The following is a 26,997-nucleotide window of genomic DNA, read 5'->3' on the forward strand; positions in this document are numbered from 1 at the left end:
AAGGTTTTCCTCACCATCCAAACTACCAGTATAAGTCAGCTCCTAGAGAGTGCTTTTCTTTCACAATAAAAAACCAAATCCATAAGCAAAAATAAAAAAAAGAAGAAAAAATAAGTCTTTGTTTTGTTTCACTCATTAGCAAAATTCAAGACAGTAAATTTTTTAAAATACTTAAAGTAGTTCTGTTATACTTAATGCTTTCATGAAACACCATTTTTTTCACATTATGAACTATAAGGTGACAGTTCTACCGACTTGCTAAAAATTAACCAAAAGCTCAGCATGAGCCATGTGTCTTAAGAAAAGAAATACCTCCAAGGAGACCATTCCTACTTCCCAGCTGCTCTGTCATGATACTGTGTTGGGAAAACTTCATCCCATTTCACGTGGTGAAAAAGGGAGTTTAAAATAGTCTTTGCTCACCTTCCAGTTTTCATTAATTTTACTGAAAATTTCCCAATGTTTGCCAAGCTCCTAATATTTCCCAGTTCCTGGAATAATGGCATTTTAAGGATATTTATGCCTTCCACTAATGTGTAGAAAAGAAATGAAATTCTTTCACTTGTACTTCCTGAAAAAAGTCTTGAAGTCTAATCTAAACAGCCATGAAAAAATAGAAAACAAGTGCATTTTTAAATTTTTCATAGTTTTTAGATTCTATTTCATACTTTTTAAGCATTATTTTGTGAATATTGTGCAGGACAGTCAGGAATGTGTTATAAATTCCAAGACAGGACAGTCTTGGAAGTTATAAGACATTGTCCATGCCAGGAGCCAGCATAAATAGGTTCCATTCACTCTTTCAAAGGCTACCTAGAAATCGGGCGGTATGTGCTGAATACATCACTGACAGTGAACAGTAACAAATCTGATCAGTAAAAAGTAAATAATTATTTACTTTCTGCTCTGTATAGTAAAAAAAAAACACCCCAAAAACCCAAAAAAACCCCCAACCAAACCCCAGGGGCTATGCATTACTTGCTACCTGCCTATCACCAGCAGAGAAAGACTAGTAGTTTGGACAGTAACAGCTCTGCATCCCTGACTCATCTCTGGCATGAACACATCACAGTGCTCAATTTCTGTCCAGCAGTGTGGATAAAGTATGATTTAGCCCGCAGCCTCTTTACAATTAGGGAGGCAAAAGATTTAGTTTGACCGAATTACCGTAGCCTTCTAATGAGAGGTCCTTGCAAAGCTAAAATCGTTCACAGCTGAAACTTGGAAGTAAAACTACTGACCAGTTAGCACAAATTTAAAAATGGCAAAAGATCATCTGAATTGGTACAGGAAGAGAAATCTATTGCAGAGATGTATGTTCACTTAATGGCATAATTTATGGACTACCAGATAAAACACCTGTCCCTGAGGAATTTTTAATGCTTCTGTAAAGAAAGAAAATTGCAGTTCTCTTTTGCAAGTGCTGAAAATTGTTCTGTTAGCTGTTTAGACAGTACTGCAAACTGTACCCAGGAACAGCCACCACGACAGCCTACCCACCAAAACAAGTGCTGCTTCTAGACACAAAGATTTTAAGACTCAGAAGTGAATGAGGTTTTCAGGATGCATGCTCTGAGAAAATTAATACTGACAAACCCAGCAGTATTAGCAACTTGATCTATACTAATGACATCAGAAAACAGCTGCCTTTGCACAGTGTGTGAACATTATCTCCCGTTGGGAATTATATCCAGCTTTTTCTAGGAGTCTGCCAGAACCGTATTAGTAGAGAAACCTTCCCTGAATGTTAAATTTCTTTGAAGAAGGATGTGTGTGTGAGAAGCTGATCAATTTGTTTTGATTTCTAAAGTAACTCTTTTAAAAAAAGATGTAGGAATTCTGATAGCATATGCAGTTATATAAATGGAGATGGAAGAGATAGCTCAAGTCCTGTATCAAGTTTGATCTGATAATAGGAGGAATATTTAATAAAGTTGTTAATAATGAGGGTCTCACTACTGGCTCAGGAAGAATTTCAGGTAGACAAGAATGCAATAAGATACTCTTTTTTCAAAATCAATTTTTAACATCTTCTTTCAGAATGAGCACACTTTGCGTATAAATGCACGAACAGTAAAGAATCCAAAATTGCAAGTATCACTGAATTCAGTATTTATAAATACTTACGTTCGGTTAAGTCAGATTTGATAGTTGTACTGAGCTGAGGTGCTTCCCTGAACTCATACTTAGTAGATGCATCACCGAAACATTTAAATCTCAGCTTGCAATCATCTAATGAAATGGTCCTTGATTTCATAAAAGAACAAGTACCAAGCTGAGAAGCATAACAGCATCACATTCTAGTCATAGGTTTTCTACCTCTGTAAAACTAACAAACTATTCAAGAAACTTACAAAAAGTGCATTACCTATCTTCCAGTTTAGAAGTAACTCGCTGTAGGATCTGTGTGGCCTGCTTGTGGTACTCCAGCTGGGCTTGCACAAGAGCAGAAAGCTGGCTCACTTGTTCAATCTGAGGATTGACATTAAAACATCAGATCTTAGGAGAATACTAAAAGCTCAGGCAATAGAGAATAAAGACCACTGTCCACTGCAAATGTAGTTTAACTTATCTCTCTAAAACCTTGATTCATCTTTGCAGTTAGCAGTAAATATTTACTTATTAGTCTTTATTCATTACCACATCTGATTATGACCTGATCTGGAATGGTAACTGCAACTCATCTCTGCTGATCATCTCTTCATGGCTGATTTGTATGAACAGCAGCCCACAGACCTACCACATTCAGCAAACACTATGAAAGTAAAAACGAGACTGTAATGAGAGTATAATACACCTTCTCTCTCCCTGCCTTTGAAGGGCACAGAACCACAGGGACTGTGGCCATGCTTCTATTGTATTCTGACCTGTGAAGCAGACCAAAACAGAAAGTTACTACAGACTCTGGGATGCAGAATAATTGCTGTGAGGGCAGAGAGCCTTTCACTTCATGAGGGAGAAAACACCCAGATCCCCACTTTGGGGGCAGTGCGATTGCTAGCGGTTTTCATAGTGCACAACGCCACAATGGTGTAATGTTTGCCAGCACTATTTGCACACATGGTATGGATGTTACTACAAAGATTAAAACTACAATACATTTCCTTCATTTCAGTGCAGCTATCTTTAATTCGTATGCAGATACCAGGTTCTATATGCAAATATTTTCAGGTTTGTTATAGCTCCTCTACAGCAATCTGGTAACAAAATGAGGGGTTAGAATAGATGTGTAATTAAAATAAATCAAATAATTCACATAAACAGGAACACTGAAAATAATTTCCTTTGACTACATATTCTATAAGACAGACCTCAGCTGACTTGTTATAGAGATGTTTTTTCTTGCTTAATTCAACAATTTCAACACTAAGTATAAATAGATTATTAGATAAACCTAAAAAATGCTCAGTCTGAACCAATATATAAGCAAAACATATTTTGCAGAGTCAGATATGAGCAGTCACAGTAACTTTGTATTTTCTATTCCCTGTTACATCCGATCACAGCAGAGACCATAGGGTTATGAGTTCATAATTTCTGATCTTTACAGTCCTCTCAGCAGCCCATACACTTGAGAAAAAGCCTTGGCCCAAACCCTATAACCACAAGCAAACATAAATAGTTATATTTACATAATACTAAGAAGAAAGATACTTCAGTTTTGCAAGTAATGCTTTGCATTTAGGAAGCACAACAATGCTGCAGAGGACTCACATCCTCTAGCTCAATTACCTATAAAATACCTAAAACAGTGTTCCAACAAGAACATGCTGTACATTATTACAGATTCTGAGCCTTTCGCTGTGTCCAACAAGGAGGAAAGTGCCTCCACTATCTTTCTAAGACTCTGGTCAAAGATTAACAAGAGTTATCTCACATCCATCTCCAGAAGGTTAAACATGCTTGACTCAGCAATTTCTTTTGATTCATCAAATTTCTCTAGAGCTTGACGAAGTTCTTCATCAGGGAGCTTGCCCTGTCTTTTCTTCTTGTAATCAAAATCCAGGCGTCGACCCTCCATTTTCTTCAGGTGATGCTAAACAACCAAAAAACACAAATACAAGTAGAAAATAAAAGACCTTCCCCAGCGTTCCTGAATCTAAGCAGGTAGTCCATGCACCCTTGGAAGCATATGTTGTTTGTTGCTCACTAACCCTTTCCTACAGGAGAGAAATATGGAACAATGACATACGTGGGTTTAAGTATCATTTAAGAAGCAACAATCTAAATGACAGACCAAGACTAATAAGAGGCCAGACAGAATGGATAACTTCAATTGCCATCTCTATAAAAGATACGCAGGTTTATTGCTTTTTAACTCTGATGAAGAATTACCTGAACACAATGTTTTTTTTCCCCAGATGTTCAGGAGAAATACTTTTAAAAGCACAACTTACTATATTTTTGTCTGTGTAACAGCATTCAGGAACAGAACAACACAGGATTTATTTTTATCATTTCTACCAGACCACTAAATTATCTTCATGTTATCTTATACTGAAGATTTCCTAGACTGTTACCTGCAGTAACGTTCATGTTCATCTGTTTAGCAGCTGCCACGTTCAACTGGCCAGAAGTAAATGCTACCAGCATGACCATGATGACTTGAAGTGTTTACTTTCTCTCAGAAGAATCAATTTGTCATGCACTACGATATTTATAAGCACCCATTTTCTAAATTATATCAAACAGTCCAAGATATCTTTCATCCACATACATTTAACAGTATGAGAGCCTTACTGAGCTAAGAAGAGCAGCTACTTGTGAAGATAAGCATTTGCCATACACTAGAAAATGGCATGTAAACATCAGCACATCTATTTTGTGAAATGAGCTTTCAAATGGCAAGATTAGAGTACTGTGTTCTTGCCTGCATAATACTGAAAATTTTACCATCAAAAAATGTTCAAACTTTTATCTTTCTCTTTCTATAGCATCATTAAGAGATACAGCATTGAAAGCAAAATTCAAGCCAAAGGGACAGAAGTCAGGTCATTTTCAAACCTGAATGTCCCGTTTTAAACTACGCAGCTAACAAAAATTCTAAACATATAGACAGTCCACACACTTGGCATTATTAAAATCCTGCATTGAGGGCAATACCTGTATTTCTCTCAGATCTTTGTCATGGAGATTCTGAAGTGGGTCAATGAAGTTTTGCTTCACTTCCATGTCTAAAGAGTCCTTGACTTCAGAAAGCTCCTTCATAGCTTCTCCCACATCAACAAGTGCTGGTCCTGAATTAAAAGATGCAGTCAAAATAAGTTCATTTCAAATCACTGTAGTATGAAACTGAGTCATGGAAACTTCATGACAACTTCAGTTAGTATTTCATTTTAGGTCTCAAATTTAGGAAAGAAACAGAGGATGATGCACTATGTGAAAGAGATAGATTTTACACTCCTGCAGCCACCAGAGTTCATGCCTTGTAATACAGCTGAATCTGTGCTTCTATGATGTGTAGGACAGGCTCCTCCACATCCCCTGTTGTCCATTCATTCCCCACTTTGTTGAAATAAATACGCTAGAAGAGAATTGTATTTATTTGGTGTTATCATCACCACACTGCATTAAAAAATAGTTTAATTCGAGTCAAGGTCTCCCCATTTCTATCAGTGAGACTGGTGACAGTACCAAATGTAAAAAAATCTTAAAAACTTCACAGATTGTTTTAGTGAAAGTTTTTTTGATGAGACTATAGACTTCATAGTACTACTACACTTGAGAAATCTGCTACACACACTACTCAAGTATATGAAGATCTGCTACACACACTACTCAGGTGTATGAAGCTCATAAACTTCATTAACCCTAACTGCCTTTTGAAATTTCCTCCAAGATTAACTTGAGTGCCATGAAAACTACCACTTTGTTTTACTTCTGCTCCACAAAAAAAAAAAAACCAAAAAACCAAAACAAGAAGCTCAAACATACTTCCTGTTTTGAGGTATAGGTTAGGGAGAAAAAAATAAAACCACTTTCAAAGAATATGAAGGATCTAAAAATCAAAATATGTGAGAAATCAGAAGCTTTGTCTCCCAAGCAGCAGATGCCAGCAATGCACTGCAAAATGAGAGAGCCTTCCAGATTTGAACAAAGAATGACAAATAGCTGTAATAGCTGCTGTTAGTTAAGAATGTGAAAAAAACTGTCATATCTATGCTGCATGGTAGTGCTATTGTCACAGAATATAAAGCAAGTTGCAAGAACTAGATCATTTTCCTTTTAAAAATTTGTTTGAAATTTAATAAATGAGAGGCAGCCAATTAAAAAAGTCAGCAGTATTCAGCACAAGTCAAACTACATCTGTCAAGCTTACCAGTGAATTACATAAAACAAGTAAGAAAGTACTTTTTCCATTCCTCATGTCTTTATGTCAGGAAAACAATTTTATGATGGTTCAAATAGAGAAGAGGATTTCCACAGTCCCATTTGAGGGTCCTGTATGTTGTCATGTAAAAATGGCCACAGAAAAGTCCATACAAACAAGACAGAAAGACAAAGCATGCTGTTGTAATGTCATAATGTTATGTTTTCATAATCAGAACTCTACTGCAGAATATAGTTTTAAAAGTCAATTTAACATATGTAACCCAGACAACTATAAACTCATTTGGGCTTGGAGGGAGGAGCAGTTAAGACAGGAATGTTCATTAGTTTCTTATAATGTGGAATTTGGTTGGGAAAAAAAAGGCCAAAGCCTATTAAAAATCTATTAGTTTTTATTCCTTGCTTGCAATGATGACAGTAACAGTTGGTTTAAGGATTCTGAGGACAAAAGCGCTTTGTTCTAGATATGGATAGATAATAATACAATTTCTGTACATGAACATATTTCAATCCAACATAGCCAAAGTGTCACATTTTACAACAGAGAGCTAAAGCCTATGGGTCAAAATGAAAACAATTTGACTTCCATTTAAACAAAAAGTTTCTCTAGTTGAAATCTTCAAAAGTTACTCAAAACAGGCCTAGACAAACCTTCAAGGAAAAGTCAGATAAAGCAGAATTTTAACGCTTCTTGCAGAGAAGCAGAACTCTAATGCTTCTTACAGATGTTTTTCCTCTATAAGAGTGCAACCCTTCAACAATGAAAGCTGTATGAAATTTTCCTACCTTTTTCATTGCATTATAATGGAAAGGGAAGTAAACAAGTTACCAAAGTTGCATTCTTCACCAAGTTCTCGGCCAAATTTCAGCATCGCATCTGCCAGCAAGGCTTCTGCCTGCGGATAGCCTGGTCCTTTTTCCTGGCCTCGAATTTTTGACATAGTGTTGATCATGCTGAGTTTAGCTCTGGAAGCTGAAGAAGGCAAGTGACAGAGGTTACAAGCATGTAATTGTTTGCCTACACAGGCATAAATCCATTCTTGTGTTTAAATTTATCTGAGTAACTTAAAACATATTTTAAAGCTACCATGTAAGTTTAGGACTAAGCCCTGTTTTTCATCAATTCTTTTCAGAACAAAGGAATGAAATATTGTTGGTCAATACTGTTTTTATGTTGCTGGCAGACTAGAGAGGAGTGTCTGTCCTGAACTTCTAAGACAAAGCTTCCCAAGAAATAACTTGGACAGGAGAAAGCCCAGGAATACTCCCAAGATAGCATGTTTGACATGTGACAGAGATGAAAATCTTGTTAAGATATCTACAGATGCATCTTAATCTTAAAATCCTTAGGTACCAGATGGATACCAGATTGAGCCAGCCTTACCCTCAAGGAAATGTCATCCCAGGTACACTAAAGATTAAACTGTGGTATGCCCCATTTTCTAAATATTTGAAAGTTTTTTGGTTGTAGAACATTAAGGAAAGACTATTTCCCCAAATATGATGTGCAGCAACCTTTGCAACACTTTTTGATTTTTATTGGGATTTAGGGAAACTCCTACTTCAATAAGGTTTTCAACTGTACTTCAGCTTGCATTTTATTTCAGACACACACCTGAAGAACAAATATTAAAGACAAAACACAACTATTCTAATTGATGGAAACAAAGACAGCAAATATAAAAGAACTAATTTGTTTGCTGCTGTGCTTTAGCTAATTTTTGCAACTACAGCATGTGAATGGCCTGAAGAGAGTGAAATAGTTAATACCACTTGACTTCAAATTTTTCCAGGTAAATCCAACTGGCAGCAACACAGACTCAGAGCATGCTTCTTATCTGTACTACTGTGTCTGCTACTGAAGGGTAGCTATGAATTCTACCTTCCCCCTTGAAAACGCTTGTTTTAAGAACATGATGCATACTTCTTTAACTGGTATTTCAAAATACCATGGACTCAGGTGAACTGTAGTATCACAGTACTATGTTATCCAAATGTTTTCCAGACACATTATTTATCAAGGAATGTGTACTACATCTCAGCTCCTGTTCTTCCTACCAAACCCAGGAAAAGTTTTAATTTTCTTTAAAATACTGCTATTAAAGGGGTTTTTTTCTTGTTTGTGGCTTGTTTTGTTGCTTTTTTTTTCTTTTAAAAATTAAATTTCCTCCCTTTTCCCAATGTAAGATTCCTAATTTTTATGAAAATGGGAAATACTAGAGAACGGCATTTTTGGTGACCCATGTAAAAGGTAATACAGCTGTAGGGAGAATTTTAAAAGAGAAAATGTTTTATTTTATTGAAAAAAAAATTACAATTCTTCTCACTATAGGGAGCCTTTATGCAACTGATGTAAAAAAATCTAAGATCAGGTGAGTGCTGAAAAGGTTTAGTCCTCCTTTTCTCGTACCTTTGGAATGAACAACATGATGTCATTATATTGGGACAAAAGTGAATCTTCCCCCTGCCTATTACGATGTTACTTTTTTTATTCCACCTGCATGTGCCACAAGCAGAGGAAGGGATATGGAAACTGTTCTTTCTTGCAGCACTGCAAATTTAAAACTGCCTGAAGTGCCTGAAATCACACCCATAGCTACCTGCAGCAATTTTGCTGTCTGCTTTTACCGTGAGCCTGTTTCACCACTCACAGCAACCATAACCACTCAGATGTGTCAAGAAGGCAAAAGCTTATTACTCAGTCTACACAGTGTTGCTTAACAGCAGTTTGACAGCAGTTAACAATTTTATCACTATCCCCAAAATATTTGCCAATCCTGTTGCTTTTCCTGCAGAGTACATTACGATGAGCAATGAAGCTGTGGACTCAAGTCATAAACAGAATTTCGTCTGCTGACATAGAAACTGTTCTGGTCACCGTTATTTTCTATCTAGCAGTTTTTGAACTTGTAAATACTATTTAAATACTATTCCTCCATTTTTTTCTTTTTTTTCAAACCAATGTCAGCATTATCAAAATATTATTTTATTTTCTGTGGTCTAACAAAAAAAAAAAATCACCAATTAATCTGTAGCAGCAATAGTCCTTCAGCATACCACACTGGAGTTGAAACATTTCACAGCAGTTCAAATTTATTTCTAGCTATTAGGAATAAAACTTCTCAGTGTTAATGTGTGAATTTGGTCTGTAGTTCCATGAAACTCTAAGATACTTATGGCAGACAGAAGGCCTAATTTTACCTTCAGGGAAGTGGTCCCAGAACCAGCCTGTCAGAGTCTGAGAAGTGTTTGTACTACACTCAGGCATATTGTATGACTCTTGGGGACAGGGCTGTTCAGGACCAGGACTCAATAATCCTTGAGGGTCCCTTCTAACTCTGCACATTCTGTGATTCTGTGATTTATCACAAGATAACTCCATTGACCTTAACAGTGACACTGGCACTGACTTACACTAGTATCAAAACACTTATGTTCCTAGATCACTACAGAAGTCTCTTTAATATTCAATGTAATGGTTTACTGTGTTTTGCAGGTCCAGATCACCCATTCCTGCAAGAAACCTTTGGCAAAAGAGGAACATGTAGTTCTCCATCAGCCCAATTTAACCTGTTCTTTCATCTCCCTATGGAAAAGACTCATTGGTTTTTCTTCCTATGGAAAAGACTCATTGTTTTGAGGGTTCAGTTTAGACACATCTCATAACACTTGATTTTCTGTCCTTTTCTCCAGTATGACATCAACAGCTCTTTTGCACCATCCCTTTCCTGTAACAAGGATGGGAAATTGGCAGAGGACCAGAGGAAAAGGGGTATCTCTTCTTACACCATGAAGGAAGTGTCTTTTGAACTTCGCTTTTCCATGGTCGGCAAGGACTGCCTGGTCCTTTTTCCTTCACATGGCAAATGACTGGTAAGGTAAAGGAAAGAGCTGCCTCATGCTCCCACCATGCCTCCCCTGATACCCAGGTGTGGGCTGTGCTGATGCCAGAGCCGGAGCTCCTGGCTTGAGCTGAGGGACGGGCACTGGCTGTGCCCTGCCCTGCTACCCGGGGCAGCCACAGCCATCACCAGCTTCAGGGAGACCCCATGCTCTCAGTGCTGACACACTGGCTCCTACAAGCAAGTTCATGGGCATGTGCTGCCCACTCACCTAAAGAAGGAAGGCTCCGAAGGGAAACAAAGCCTTCCAAAGCCACTCTCCATTCACCGTGGCAGCCCAGCATGGAGGCCTGTACTCATCTCCACTGTTTACCATAACTTCGCCAATTTTGTCAACCTTGATTGCACCAGTGAGGATGAGATCTGTCAGACTTTATACTGGTAAGAAAAAGTGTTTTCAAGAAGTGGTGCAAAACTGTAAAATTGTGAAATTAGGTTACCTGGATTTGGCTGAAGATACTCTATTGTCTTTGCCATTATTTCCACAACTGCCCTGCTGGTAACATCCACTTTCTAGAGGACAGAGTGTTAAACAAAAAGAAAAATGGAAGTTAGACAAAAGGAAGAATTTTTTCTCTCATTTTGTACTTATAAATTTTTTTAACTCTTCTTATAATTTTACTTTTATGGGCTTCAGAACAGCTCTGGTACCAGAACCTGGAAGCAGGTGATAATACCTGAAAAACTACTTTAGTATGAGTCCACCATTTCAGTTTATAGCAGGTCTCAAGTAAGGCCATTAGTACAGAGTACCTCAGAATGTGTTAGGAATTTGATACGATGTGCAGTGTTATTGATACGTTTGATGCATTTGATTATTGTACAGGAATAATTCTTTATATCACCATGGGAACCATCCACAATAGGGAAAACCTTTTGATAGAACATTCACAGACAGCTTTTTGGAGAACTATCTTTGATCCCCTAATAAGTGGCAAAATGAGAGGAAAGCAGAAGCCACTCAAAACCAACCACTAACAATAAAATGTGCTGTTAACCTCTTCCAGTGCAATGTCTGATAAAATTGGGGTAAGGAAGACTAGATATCCCTCAGTTCCCAGTCTCAAGAAACCAATCAGCATGAAGGCACTGACCTTTTATTTCTCCCTGGCTGATTCCCATATATAGAATTTAAAAATATTTAGGACTGAATAGCATTACTTTCTTCTACTTTCTTTTGTAGTAAGAAGTCTTCCTTTCTTAGGAAGCAGTCCCTGTCCATATCCAAGACTGAATGTAGCAAAGTATGCAACTATTCTTACTCTCAGAATCAGGTCTCAGAGAAAAAATGCTGCTTTGGCAGATTGGGGCACCCCTATAATGCCCTGTGCTCTGTATTTATGAGAACACATTGCATTTCTCTGCAGGGTAGCTTGCATCCCACAGAGTGAACTCCTTTATCATAATGGCAAGTTCCTATTTTAAAAAAGAACACCTGAGAAAGGTTGGTTGCATTATGCTGTCATCATGTCCTTCCTGTTTCCTGTTGCCATTGCCATCTGTCAGGTCTTGCTGTATCCTTTACATAGAGAAGCAGGAGAGGTCTGCCAGACTAGGGTAAATAAGTAGCTGAACTGCCTGGCAGGGAACACAGAAATGGCTAGGAGGCTGCAGAGGATAGTGGGGGCGAGGGAATGGAAGGCCAGGGATGTGCAGAAGGATCATGTTCACTACCTGCAGAAAAGCTGGCAGTGGACACAGAGCCAGGCAGGGAGTGTGGAGGCAGCTGCTGGATTTACTCCATTCCTTCCGCAGCTTTCAGTGCACCTGTCTCCTGGGCTGCCAATCCATCTCCCCCCCACCAAGTATGATGTGGGACCCACACCTGGCTGTTGCAATGTCCTGTTTTTCACTCTAAACTTTACCTCAGTTTTCTGAACCCACGTTAACATTTTCCAGAAGGAATGCCTATAGTGGTTACCCACCTAAACAGAAGCTGAGAGGAAGAAACCAGCTCTGTGCTTTCTTTGTAAGAAGTACAAAGCATATGCCCTTTATTTTCCATCCAAGTTTTTTTCCCCCACCTCATTATACAAAGGTACAGATAAATAGCTTCTTTTTCGCTTAATCAGAGTTACATATCAGATACATATGTTACAAATCTCCTAGCACAAGCTTTTATTACAAGATTTGACAGCACCTTTCAAAGCTGAAGCCTGAAAAAAAGCTGCACTACTGCTCCTTTCAGGTGGAATACAATCATTGCCACACACAGCTGTGGCTTTTTTTGCCTTTTTTTTTTTTTTTCCCTCCACTGAGATGCTCAGTGCTATCACTGGCAGCCTCATCAAACAGAGGGTTCTTCTCTATCTACCTGAAGCACATTGCCAGTGGAGGCTGCCTAACAGGACCTCCGAACCTGTAAATGAATACCCCAGTGCTACTGTCATGCCTAGAGCCTTGATACTCAAGGAACCAGGAATTACCAAAACCCTTCCCCACTGAAATGGCTGTCTTGTAGACTGATTCAGTTTTCAGAGATCATCTACAATGGTTTAAATGCACCTAATTTGTAGATGACTTCAGCCTCAATCTCTGGATGAAGGATTTGCATTATAGAGTTCCACACATCACATATCCCTTGTTTAGAAAACAAAAAGAAATAGAAAACTGACAACACAGTCCTGCTGAGCGAAGTGTTTCAAAATTCTCTGAGTGATTCCAGGACCAAAACCTTTGAAATTCCTGCCCTAGAAAGAAAAAATGCATGCTAATAATAAATATATGCTGTATTTAGACTTACCCTTTCCATTTCTTTGAAATCATCATCTAGTTTTGTTCCTTCTGCACCTCCTACTTTTTCACTGACTTTCTGCAATTAAAAAAAGAACAACAGGTTCAGCAACAACTGAAAAAATCTAGCTATAATATTTCCTTATAGAAATACTAGGTTTTTTTTCTGTTAAGTCAGTACAACAGTAAAACTTATTAGTCCTTCTGTAAAACTTATTTCCAGCACACTCTAAAGTTAAACATTCAGAAATAACATATTGCTGCTTAAGCCTCAGAGACCCAGTCTTTGACCAAGGATAGAAGCCACACTTAAGCACAAAGCAGTAAGAAGCTTCCAAGGCCTGGCTCTAGCTATCCAGAAGGCAAGAGGCACCTATGCCTGAGAACTTTCAGATATTGACTCAACCTGAAGTAGATCACCAGTAAAAACCAAGAGTTTATATATAAACTTGATGGACAGAGAGACAGATAGAGAGATTGATTTAAAAAATCCATATAGTCACACCATAAAAGAGCTTGAGTATTACGCAAGTTATGCATAAAATACCCAACTCACTTATCTGGATAGAAAGAAATAAAGGGAACTCTGTTAGTATGAGTTTAGTAAATACTCTGGGTTTATTAATCACTATATAAGTTATTAATTACTGATTTCAGTGAAGTGATTTGAGTAATAAATAAGAAGAAAGAAAATTAAAATTTCACTTTTCCCCTCTTGGTTTTAACTACTGTGGTAAGTCCTCTACACTATTTTTTTAGTCTGAAAAGGAGGAATATCCACAGTCACTTACATGCAATTAGTAAAATCCAGACATCTGTATGATTTTAAATTCACTTCAATTCACTACAACAAAGCTGCAAGTGCATCATGGCCAAGCACTTACTAATGCAGGGTGTAATTATCTGTGCAATAGGAAATAGCTATCAGCTCTGTTTGTTTTCTGTAGCATCTCACAAATTAGTAGCCAAAATGGTGCATTAATGAAACAATAATACTTTGACAAAAACCAGGAACTGTATCTTCCAGCATTTCCTGTAGAAAAGAGATGTGTAAAACCATAGAGACAGCCTCTTATAAATAATCTGAATATTAATGAATCTGTGGGGTCTGTATTACTAGACTTGTGCTCTACAGAGATAAGTGAGGTGCCACAAAACAAGCAAACACAGTACTGTTAGGAGTAGTGGACAAGGGATAGTTTCAGTGTTTTAAAAGTTTTTATTAATTAGTTTCATGAATTAATCTTCTGCAAATGGACATCCTACAACAGATAATATGGCTAAATCTGCACAGAAGCTTCCTACTATAAAGATTTCACATCCCTGAAAAAAACAGTATGCTAACATGCTAGCACTTTAATATTTAAAATAGATTTTTAATATCTGTAGTTCAACTCCAAGGCTACAAAGTACTCAAAAGGAATGAATCTCCCAGCCCTTTTTGGCTGTAACTCTACATTTCATAATTTTGAAATATTTTCACGGTTGATGAGGATTTGCAATGACCCCTCTTTTCATCCCCACAGATGCCCAAAATACCCTAATTCACATCTATAAAGCATAGCAATTGCTCCTTTCTTTCACATTCACCACTACTCCAGCTGAGGATTGTATGACACTCTTAAAAGCACAGCCCAGCCGTCTTCTGGAGTGGTCACTGCATAGTCAAATGGGCAAGTCACTCCTCTCTTCTAGACTTGCTTTCAGTTTTTGCTTACCTCACCAATATTAGGCTCACAATTACCAGAGTCACTCATTTAAGGTGGCTAAAAATACTATGTGCTAAGCAGAAAATTAATTTGTGAAGCTCTGAGGCAAGTAAAGATACAAATGGGTGAGTCAAAGGAGAGAGAGAGAGAGAGAGAGAGAGAGAGAGAGAGAGAGAGATGAGCTGTTAAGTCTTCAGCCCTTCTGGGGCTGGGAGTCTCTTCTCTCAGGATAGTTACATCACATGCCCTCAAGGAACCGTGCTCAACTCCATTATCCAGACAAACCTCTGGTTTGGAGAAGCACTGACAGACCTCAGGAGAAAAACAGCTGAACCAAAATCCCACTTAAAAATTTAAGCACTCTTTAGTTTTGATTACTTTTTTTCCTTGAAGGCCACAGTTGCTCAAGCAGTCAGAGATGAGTCTGACTGCTTGAGCAACCAAATTCTTCTAATTAAGAATTCAGATCTAAGGATAAAATAAAATTAAACCCTCAACAGTTCTTGCCCCTTGGATCAGAAGGGGATCATCTGATATCATTTTGATACCTCAAAAGAGGGTACCACACCTCCTTTCACACCAAAATCAAAAGTAGTCAGGTGGGACCTTTGAGCCTGAGAAAGGCATTTGCAATAGGGCCCACACCTATGCCATTATAGTAGTATTGACTAAATTTAGAGATATTTTTCAGCCTGTTTATATTCATCCTCCAAATCAACTATTAAAGCATTTTACTCGGGCTACCGCTCCATCAGTATCTAAGTTTGTCAGACCTGATTACCATAGGTCATGAAGCCATGCCAGCTTCCATCAGCTCAGGATCTGCTCTCACGCCAAAGATTTAAGAAGCTCTCAGGAACATCGTCAGCCAACAGCTACATCTGCCCAGAAACTGAAAGTCTCCCTGGCCACGTCATTTTAAAGCTTTAGCATTTTGGTTCTTGCTTTACAACAGATCTAAAATTGGGCTTTTTAAAGGAACAAGGTGATATCCTGAAAACATTTTTATGAATCAAGAATATACAGACTTCTTCTACCCATAATAATGTCACATTTTATGGTTGGTATTTTTACACTTTATTTGACTGAAAACCAGTGCTATATAGTCCTTTGGAGTAAATTCCAATTTTATAATGATCCTATTTCCAATTAGGTAGAATATGAATTCAACATCGGCTGGCCAGAATGGTTTCAGCAGGAACAAAAAAACTGGCATGACTCTTACACATTTCCCCCCCCCCCCCCCCACTGATAGTTAATATTAAAACACAGATTTTGGTAAATGTTGACAGGAGCTTGAACATAAGCCACAGTAACAGGAATTAGGTTTTGTAGATGGATTTCATGTGAAAAAAAAACTTGTTAAGTCATAGTTAGGAAGCCATTTGTTCCATTTTTCATGTATTAATGCAAATAACCCTTTTTTTTTTTTGGTGTATTGCTATGTTATGATGCAGTATGTCAAGGGACAAAAGAATGCTTGAGCAGTCACTATGAATATCTTGAAAATTCCACTAAACTTTTAAAGAACACAGGGATCATCACTTAATATCTCATATAGCAGTCCTCTAAAGATGCATCTTTGATGCTATCATCTCTCACTATTCACAAAATATTAATATAAATCAAACACGCATTAGACAGCTATTCTAGGGCACTGAATTGTACCAGAGTTCTGAACAATTTACAGGTCAAAGACCCGCTACCAGAAAAGACTATGATATGATTCTACCCAAACTTGAAAATGCAGTAAGACCTGCATTAAACTACACTCTAGTCACCTGAGTTTGCAGCTTGACTAATTTAATGACATACTAGTTTGGCAGCAAGAGTAGACAGCAGCTTTGTTTCTATAGAGGAGGAGAAAAAACAGTTCAAAATAGATTACCAACACAATACACTGCCTTTCCATATGATGAAAATTGAATGCCCTGATTGCAAAGTGGTCATAACACAGTAAGACTGAAAAGTAACAGTCTCCTCATTGCATGTATTCCTAACTCCAAACACGTATCCGTGGCACAATTTTCTGTTCCTCAAAGGAAGGCTGTTGACAGCAGAGTCCTATCAAATGGTCACAGAGGGAACAGGTTGGTAGAAAGAAAATTTTTATTATGAAAGCTATGGGAAAGATTAATGAATGAAGCTTACAAAATCACTATGGAACCCCTCTGTAGTTCATGCTCATGAAATTCAAGTCATCCTATTGATTTCTTATTCCTGATTGCTCAGTGTTTCTTCCACAGGTTTCTACAGTTCTTCCATGGTGTTTTTACTGTTTTGAGTTTTTTCTGTCACAATAAGGAAGCACAGTAAATGAACTAACTTCAGGTTTGTTAAAAATTTTCAGATAGGCTCTAAAATACTGTGAAGCTTTTTAAGCTTTTCAAACACAAGGACGAAGCACACATTTCAATGGAAGAAGTCTGCGTATGTGCAGTGAAGGTTTTCCAACACTGCAGCCTTTTCAGGAGAAAATATTCAAAAAGGAACATATTTATTTTTAAAAAAGCACAGTCTCTAACCAAGACTTTCTTTTTAAAAAATTCTGTCACACTCTACTAGAGCAAGAAAAAAACTGCCACTTGCAGGCTAATTTTTGTGTCTGGCTGATCCTGCACTGTTTGGCATTTATGGTATCAGAATTTGCTACCACAGAAAACATGTGACATCTGTAATTTAGATTTATGATCATGACCCTGGCTCTCTGTAGATTATGAAACATCTCATGGCAAATCACATTCTCAGCAATAACAGTCAGCAAAAGTGGAGGTATTCTGCTTATTCAGATAAATTAGAATAGCAATGGTAAGCAAATCCCACCACAAAAGCATATGTAAATTAGCTGCATTTAAGACTTCTTCTTTTTCAACTGGCATCAATATATAGACTTAAAAAGGACTTTTCCAGATTAATATGGAGATACCTTATCTCAGAAACATTAAGAGGCCGTAGAAAACATCAATATTGATTCACAGCACCTTATCATATATTGAAAATCATTTGAGCAGATGTAGAGCAATCTCACCCAATTTTTCCAGAATAACCATCTAGATAAGGGTAGTCGTCATTTACAAGCCAAATGAACCAATATCATTAGTTGTGGAAACTCAACAAATGTAATAAATCTCACAAGAATCCAAAGTGTTTGATAAGCCTTACATTCATACTGTAGTGATTTGTTAGTGAAATCGAGCAAACCCCACACTTGCATTAAAGACAACAGATTTCAAAAGGAAAGCTTGTAACACTCAACACTGCATTTCACATAATTTGAATTTTATTCTATTTTTCTTTTAAATATGTAAACAACTTGTGCAAAATAGAGACTGTCAATAGAACACAACATGAGAATATAAAAAGCCACCTTAGTAGTAAAATGAAAATAGGATCCAAATTTTACCTACATTTAAGTAACAGTAATGACCATTTACATTTCATTAGTAAATTTCTCTTCTTCAGCTGTAGAGCCACAAACGGAGGGCCACCATGCCAGCTGGAGCTCAGCCCCAGAAGATCCTTTCCATAGAGAACTGAGGAGCATAGTGACACCACTGCTATCACAGAAGCTGTAACAGGTCATGAAGACAGAGTGAAAGACAAAAGTAAAAAAACTTCGAGAACTAAGAATCTCTAGAGAACTTAATTTTTTATGTCCTGTTTTCACTGAGATTCTGATCATGCCATTGAGGCTTTGCTTTCTCCATGGCAAAATGAAGAAATGCACTTGCAAAGCACATGGGAAAATAGTTAGCATTAATTTGCACCTGCTACTGCTTGCCATCAGCATATCTAGCAGAAATGTTCACAATGTATTTTAGGTAAGCATCTGCCAGACAAGCCCGAGATTATCTTTTCTTTTTCCCTTCTGTCACTCAGTAGATATATTTAATCAGGGAATAATATACTCTGTCCCCTGATGGCACTGAAATCACTTTCTTCCTGCTAGAAATTTTTGTTTGCTGGCCTGTTCTACCACGACACCAAACTAGCCACAGGCTGGCTAGCTTTATTCACCCTTAAACGTTCCCTTGACTCTGCTATTGGATTCAGAGTGTGAACAATAAAGTGTGCTATTCAAAGACCAGGAAGTAAACTGAATTTTGGAAACTCAAGCAGGGAAGGCTATGACTGGATTCTAAAAGGCTTGCCTTCTTCTCTCACAAAGCATCGCCTAAATACCCTTTATACATATGCACAATAGCTTGGCCTTGCAAGTCCTCACAGCTGCTAGTAGTAGGGCCCACAGCCCTGTTTATGAGTCCCACTAACAGTCTGAAGGCAGGTCAGAAAGCCAGGGAAACTGGCTGTGGATGGGAACACGTAAGACACAAGAACTGCCAGTGTGAGAGACAGGCCATTGCTAAAGCCTGTCAAACCATGAATGAAACTCCTTGTGGGACAGGCTGTCCAGTAATGCCAGTGTGGAGCAAAAGCATAATATTTCAGCCAAACTATTTCTCCTCAAGAAGGATACACACAGGTAGGGATCCCAACCTCAAGCATTGTTACATGGTAAGAAATATGCATTTTAAACCTGTGAACCTGTCCCATGTTCTTTTACTCTTTTTATTTAGATTCAATCTCTTTTTTGATTTTTCATCTTCAGCCAGAGTATTCCAAGGGGAGGGACGAGGGTGGCTGGAACAATCCTTTCTTCAATCTGATCCAGCCTTTTGCTTTCTAACTGCTACCAAGGACCACACTGCAGAATTTCTGCAACTCCAGCAATGCAGGGGAAGTCATTCCCATTCAGCGCTAGTACACAATATGAAAGTATGCCACAAGCTCCTGCACTGACAGGAGTTACTGCAGAGACTCTGCTGCAATGCTGCTGCTGCAGCATCACTCTGCAGGCTGTCCTCTGGTAAGTGAAATAAAACAGGCTGAGTGAGGGCAGGGAAGGAACTGCAGAGGAAGTGCTGGTGCAGTACTGCTCTGTGCTGTATCTCTGTAAGGGAAGTCCCTGTCCAGAGGCATCCACACCATGGCAGATGAGGAAGGTACTACTCTATGGCAGACAAAAATTGAAACCAGTGTTATGTGTTATTCCAGTGACAGAAGTGGGCTGATAGCAGAGGCACTGCAAGGCATCCATGATAACAGAATTAATTTCACATATTTAAACTTATTACTGAAGTCTTGCCTGTTTACCAAACACACACTTCAGGAGGCTGGCTCTCTGCAAAGTTTAAGTTCAGCCAGAAAGCTGGTCACAACCCCAGCACCCCTGAAGTTTAGAGTGGCCTTGGGAGCTGACAAAGAGAAGCTGGCAGAAGCTCAAAAGCTGACAGAGAGCTGAAGACAGTCAGAACACTGTGTGCTTTTTTCAACACTCTCTGTCCCCAGAAGGACACGAGTATGAGAAAAGGAAGAAATTGGAATTAAAAAGGTGGCTGTGTTAGCTGGAAAACATGCCGATCTCTGTTTTTTTGCAGTACAGGAAAGGAGCAGAGAATCTATTCCTACATGACATCCCTACTTCCAGTGACAACAGCACCATGATTCTGTCAGTCTCTATAGTGAACCTGTGGGCAATAAAATGCCCAAAAGTTTTTTACTTTTGTGCAAAGGGATCTGGATTCAGACCCACATTTCTTACAAGTTCACTGCACATCAGTAGTGGGAGCCCTGCCCTACACTGCAGTGCCACAAAGCAAGAAGACATCTGTACTATATTTCTCAGAGTGCCAAAAAAATTCAGTAGCTGCCTGTTTCTTTGATGTAAGATGATAAGGGTGGTGGTAGGAAATTGGGTGATAAGGAAATTCTAAGAGAGCGGCAAAACTAATCCAAAGCCACTAAAATTTTTTTGAGTGCTCATGTTTCTTTCTTAGAAAGGTACATAGCACTGGCTTTCTCATCTGGATTGCTACCAGTGGCCAGCTTCTGACCTATCATGCTCTATTATCATGTGTAAATAGGATTTGTATTTGAAAGACTGTACACCTTAAAATGACACATTCACTCAAACTTCCATACCTCTCTCATTTCTCAAGCAATCTTTAGGGCAGATGAGTGGCACATGTACAGTATGACAATATATGGAGTGCGAAATGAGAGGAAAAGAACACAAAACAGATATATCCATTCAGTTAGCATCCTAATCCTATTTTTATGGATCGTGATCCATCTTAGCTAAACTACACACACTAACATATTTGCTTCCTCCAATGCAGCTTCTAAATTCATCAAGAACAATGATCTCTGTCATCCCAATGCTTCACTTGGCACATTCCTTACCACAAAGTAGACGCAATCTGGGCCCAGGTGACAGGAAATTTAAATAATCCCATGGTTTTTAAACTATGTCCCCAGACTGCTTGTCCTCACCTACTCCATTTCAGCACAAAACAGTGTTCTCTACAGCAGTGGTTTAAGCTGCCAGCTGGGAGGCTGAGCTCATACTCACTCTTCATGAAGAATGTTTAGTCTTGGTACTGATCCAGCAGACTTACATGTGCTAGACATCAACTTTGAAAAACACTGGAGTATTTCACAAGTGGTGAAAAACAGTCACAGCAGGTAAAGAGGGCTAGGGCACAGTCTACAGCTTGCTAAAATCTCCACAATAGAGAGTCCAAATATTTGATCAGCATTATGCAAGTAGTGATGGAACAATATTGATTGGTAAAGCAGACATTACTTTGTTAGGCAAATTAACAGCCCATTTTTCTAGAGCGTTAAAGCTTTGTAATTTTTCCCTCAATAAAGGAATGAATTAAAGTCGAGCAGAAATACATAGGGCATAACTGTCCAAAAAAAGAGAAAGAGAAAGAGGAAAAGGAAAAGGAAAAGGAAAAGGAAAAGGAAAAGGAAAAGGAAAAGGAAAGGAAAAGGAAAAGGAAAAGGAAAAGGAAAGGAAAGGAAAAGGAAAAGGAAAAGGAAAAAGGAAAAGGAAAAAGGAAAAGGAAAAGAGCAGGCAAAATAACAGCAACCAAATTTAGGGCATATTTTACACCTCTACATAATGTATATTAGACTACATGCCTTCTGCTGAGTGAAAGATAGCCTAGTCTTTAACATCTGGAAATGTGAGAATGCAGGGAGCATTCAAAGCTGCTAGAGGATAAGAGAACGTGGCTTAAGTGTGATTCATCAATTTAGCAGCCGTACAAACTCTGCCATTGTAAAGTTGCTCCTGCTACATTTGGAAAAGGGTTTGTTGGAAACTCTCACTGAATTAATTGTAATCTAAGAGAAGAAATTAAAAGAAGATTGTGAGGAAAAACCTGTCTGTAAGCTGTTGCTAGTACTGACGTACATTTTATTTCTGGTTTTCCTATTGCCACTACATCTAAAAGGCAGTCTACACAGCACAGCAAAGTGCCAGTCCAAACTATTTTCTTATGTTGCTGGCAGGCAGTGTTGATAGCTTATTAACTACATAGTTAAGAAGCCAAACCCATCCAACACTTTCAGTTTGATAGCAGCACATTTAGAAATTGCTGAGATCTGCTTTAAGCTCCAATTTTTTTTTTTTTACATGAGCACTATTTAAATTAAACTGAATGCATTCCCATTACACTGATGTCCTCTGTCTCAACTCACCATGTAAGAGCAATATATCCCAAAGCACTGGCCTGTTTTTGGGGCTGGAGAGCACCACAATGTTACAGTAAAGCTCTGTCAGCCACTGGGCATTTCTGGGGTGACCACCTGATGAACTGAAATGGTGGTGTGCCTTTTTGTGCTTCTGAGATATATGCAAGAGAAAAAGATGGGGGGGCTGAGTGAGCTAGGATTGGATGAAACATACCCAGATAAAAGAAGAAAATGACTGGAGGCACCACTTAGCCTGACACTGCCTCTGCTCTGTGTTCATAACACTCATTGTGTTATGAGCACACTACACAGAGCAGAGGCAGCTTTTTTCTGCAGCAGCAGCAATACATGGAGGAAGAGCATACCTTTCCTACCAAAATGAAAGCATAACCACAGACTTAGGGATTAACATCTTAATTTGAAGATGATAATTTTCCTCTTTTCAACATTGTGTGTATCAGCTACCAATGATAAAGATCATTTTAAAATGTAAGGAAATTAAACTTGCATAAATAAACAAGAGACCCACCAGAAGGACCTCTGACATCTGTGCAGCTACACAAACCTTTCTGCTTTAAGCAAAAGCAGAGCTGAGTCTGCTGCTCTCTGATGGGTACTGCTCCCCAAGAGGCACCAAAGAAATGAGAAAGATGACCATAATATCCCCCTGAAAATAAATTATACAGTAGCATTGATCTCACTGGCTGGTTCTTGACTACTGTCACATCTGATCACAATGCAACAAACAAACTCTGCCCTAGTTGCAGTAATGAGTCTATGGTTCTAGCTTGTATTCAAGATATCAATGCTCCTGTGACAAAGAAAAATTAGAACATTTTGGTAAGTTTTTAATTTACAAAGCAGAATCTTACTACTAGAAGGGATATACAGATTTTTGAGAGACAAAATGAAAAATTCTTTTTTGTGCTAATGTTAGCTCACAATTTATTTGATGGAATCCTGGTGAAAATATGATTAAAGAAAAAAGCCAGAATTTTTTAAAAACCCAAACAACAGAGGACACAGGTCCTTGCTCTAAGGATCTGTGGCCACCTCAAAACTTGTAAAAATTTACACCGTTGAGTATCAAGATATTTGCAGTCCTCTACAATCAGTGTTTCAGGTTTACATAGCAGTCAAACCTCTGAGCCATTGCAGATCTAACCATATACATACCTGAAGTTTCACAGAAAAGAGGAATGCTTCTCTTCATGTACAAATTCAGTTGCTGCCTTCTGCCTTTCCCCTGTAATTTTAACAGTATGAGAAAAAAGTATGGCAGTTTTATGAAGTCTTCAAGACCTGGCTGTGCAAGCTCACTAAAAAATGAGGACTTTGAATTTTAAAAACTGGTTTGGAAGTTGCAAATGTGGAACTGCATACATTTCTTAATTTTTACAAAAAATTAAAAGTGACAACAGATTATTTTTGAAATTGCCTTTAACAGTTAATCCATTTTTATGGCCACTCCCTGCCCTCAGTGTCTGGAAGTCCATCACTGACAATGAAAGTGTTTTTAAACTCCATAAAGAAAATGTTCTTAAACTCCATCAGCACACACGAAAAACAAAACAAGCAAAGTAGATTCTAATGTGCACATGCACAAGTAAATAGGCTACTTGCAGAGATGAGAGAAAATAAATCTGAAAAACACTGAAGTCTTCACAAAAATAAAGGTAAAATTTTATAAATGCTGCCATTTCGTCCTTCCTAAACCACACCGGAGGCATGTTCCTCTGAAAATTGATCAATCCCTTTTTAGACAGTGCACAGTGAATAAAACCATACATACATAAAGGAAACAATATTTTCAACTAGGAGTGCAGAAATGTAGACATGGAATATACCATCTGGTGCTAAAGCCCCACCTGATTCTTTCAGCATTTAACGCAGATGAAGAGCTATCTTAAGAGTCCTTCTCTTTAGAAAGGCAGCTGCAGATTCATGTCAACTATTACACAGCAATAGTTTATTTAGATTAGTTTATTCAGTTTATTTCATCCCATTTAGAAAGACCACGTTTGTCTTTGAGAGACTTGGAAAGACCTATGCCCATGGACTCTGCCTGCCTCCACATCTACAGGCACCTCACTGACACCTCTCTTCTCCATGTTGCAGTATACTTCTGACACAGGACACGTCATACACTCCTTGCCACATGCACAGAGACTTTACTGGTCCGGTATAACACGTGGAGGTTACAATCTCCTACCTACAAAAGAGTACTACCTCAGGAGAAAAGAGGGCACGCGAAAAAAGCAAGGAAAGCAGAGCATGATGGAGACAGGCCCGTCAGAAGGTGTAACACAGATGAATCAGCTTCCATTTGATGACACAAGTTTTTCTAACAGATGCTCTATGCTGCCCTATCAGTGGAAGATTCGCTTCTTCTTCTTTCATCCGTTTCTTAAAAACATGTACCTCGTGTTGCCAGGCACTGATTTGCTTTATTCCAGGTCCTATTCTAGAGGTAATACATTTCAGCAAAAAGAGTATTTGTACTTTACAGAATACAATTAAAGGGACATGCAAAATAAAGCTCTGAAATGCATAGGATTCCCCTTCCATTTGAAATAAACTAATGAGAAATGTTTTAGAAGACAATCACCTTACACTACAGTGGAAAGTAGAACATTTTCTTCCCTCTGTCCTCCCCATGTTTTCCATAGTGGCAAGTATTAAAACCTGTCATGTATTATAGGGTAAAAACACTTTGCAGTCTGCATGGGATATCAAAGCAAGTATGATCCTTTATGTTAATCTGCTAATTAAAGAGAGAACATTTATATTCAATATGAAATTAACCACGTGTTATTCTGTGGTGATGTAAAAGCAAATGTAACAAAAATTCAAACCAGACGAGGTTTTCAAATGTCAGAATTTAAACATCACAACCACAAATAAAAATATAGCAGTAATCTCCTAATCTAATTAATGAATGAGACTAATCTGCCTAATTATCAATGTGTTCAGAGCTACTGTCCATTTTGCAGACAATTAACATGTTAATTTCATCCAAAGTTTCATCTTGAGGGGGTGAGGTGAAGAATAAGTTGGACTGTATTCTTACAGAGCCTTGAGACATGTAGTTGGCTATAAAAGTAACACAGAGATAGAAAGGCCACTACATACTTTATTGGTTTACTCTGCCTTGGAAGTTGCTCAGTATACACAATCTGAAGTAAAAAGTAATTCCTGAGAAGTCCTAAATGTTTTACACTGCTTTTTCTTGATTTAAACTACTACATTCAAATTAGTTTCTGAAAGAAACAGGCAAGCAAAACTTTACAAAAGGAAAGCAGCAGAAGTGATGCAGTGCTAAACATCTGACCTGCTTAGCGGATGAGGGAAGAAGAGCTGTGGATGTTGTGCTGTGGATGTTGCCTACCTGGACTTTAATAAAGCCATTGACACCATTTCACACCACATGCTCTGGGACAAACCAGAGAAGTTTGTCCCAGAGTTTTCACTGTGTGAAACACTGGCTGGATGGCTGGGCCCAGACAATGCTGTGAAGGGAGTTAAATCGAGGAGGTGGCTGGTGACCACTGGGTATTCCTCAGGGATCAGAACTGGGGCCATTAGTATTTAATGACAGATGAAGGGACTGAGTTCAACCTCGGTGAGTTTGCTGATGATACCAAGTGGAGCAGAAGTGTTGATCTGCTGGAGGGCAGGGAGGCTCTGCAGAGGGATCTGAACAGCTGGATTGACGGGCCAAGGCCGAGTGGATGTGGTTCAACGAGGCCAAGTGCTGGGTCCCACCCGTTGGTTACAACAATCCCAGGCAGTACCACAGGCTGGGGGCGGAGTAATACAGGCATTACAATACATATCCATACAGATGAATAGGTTTTTCTAAATAATTAAAAATACATAAATAGTTTATTTAAGATATATATAAATATAGGCATATAAGTACTAGTATTCTCTCTTTTACTGTTAGCTACTGGCAATTCAAAATTAAGGATTTTAGCGGTTGAAAATGATGAAAGTAAATGAAAGTAGGAAGTACAAAGACAGATAAATCAAACTGGATTTTGCAATATCTCATTTTTCATACTCCACTTATGCTGAATATGTCACTCACTTTGAAGTTGTATAGACTGGTGGACAATAAATAAACTATGTTGTGAATATGGATGAAATGAATAAAATTTGAATATTTGAAATGAATAACATTTTCCCTGTGAACCAGTTCTTTAACTACTCTGTGACTGGTAAGATACAGAAAAATAAACCATTTTTATATCTTCTTAAAATATGCAGGAGGAGTTGTGATGGATTTACAAATCTGTCATGTTGTGCCTCCTGATTATGGTCCAAGAATCCCATACCCAGACACTCTATGCCAATATAAATATGGACAAATGCTAAACAAGAGGTGCAAAAAGAGATTTTTGACACAAAAGTTTAGTAGCACTTTTCAAAAGCTAAAAGAACATCACATATAATGTCACTGTGAAAATTAGCTTGATAGACACAATCTGACAAATTAGAGCAAAAAACTGTATGGATACATGTACTATTGGTGCTCTCAAGACTTACTTTCCACATCTTACTCTTCAACCCTTAGGTGCCCCACTATGAATATGTGGACCATGACAAAGTGGGCCATGATCCACTGAATCCTGTTTGTATTAGAAGTTTCAAAAGAGACACATGGGAAAGCAAGCTGTGGCTGTTGCAGTGGTGGGAAAACAGGAGCTTGGAGAAGAGTTCCTTCCAGCACAACAGAAACGTAGGACTGGTTCTGCCATTACACTTGTGAAAGGGCA

The 26,997-nt window shown here is 38.3% G+C and overlaps 1 protein-coding gene across 1 annotated transcript in view; it reads right to left on the reverse strand.

Annotated features, from left to right (window-relative positions):
- SH3GL2 (SH3 domain containing GRB2 like 2, endophilin A1) overlaps window positions 1-26,997 on the reverse strand; it is an 85,983-nt gene that overhangs the window by 4,812 nt on the left and 54,174 nt on the right. Inside the window, exons 2-7 of the mRNA XM_030236786.2 lie at window positions 12,976-13,044; window positions 10,673-10,745; window positions 7,160-7,303; window positions 5,104-5,237; window positions 3,878-4,036; window positions 2,369-2,472 (exon numbers count right to left, since the gene is read on the reverse strand). Of these exons, the coding sequence (XP_030092646.1) occupies window positions 2,369-2,472; window positions 3,878-4,036; window positions 5,104-5,237; window positions 7,160-7,303; window positions 10,673-10,745; window positions 12,976-13,044 (683 nt within the window). The remainder of the gene's footprint in view (window positions 1-2,368; window positions 2,473-3,877; window positions 4,037-5,103; window positions 5,238-7,159; window positions 7,304-10,672; window positions 10,746-12,975; window positions 13,045-26,997) is intronic.

The sequence above is a fragment of the Serinus canaria genome, chromosome Z (genome assembly GCF_022539315.1).
Source record: "Serinus canaria isolate serCan28SL12 chromosome Z, serCan2020, whole genome shotgun sequence".
Taxonomy (NCBI): Eukaryota; Metazoa; Chordata; class Aves; order Passeriformes; family Fringillidae; genus Serinus; species Serinus canaria.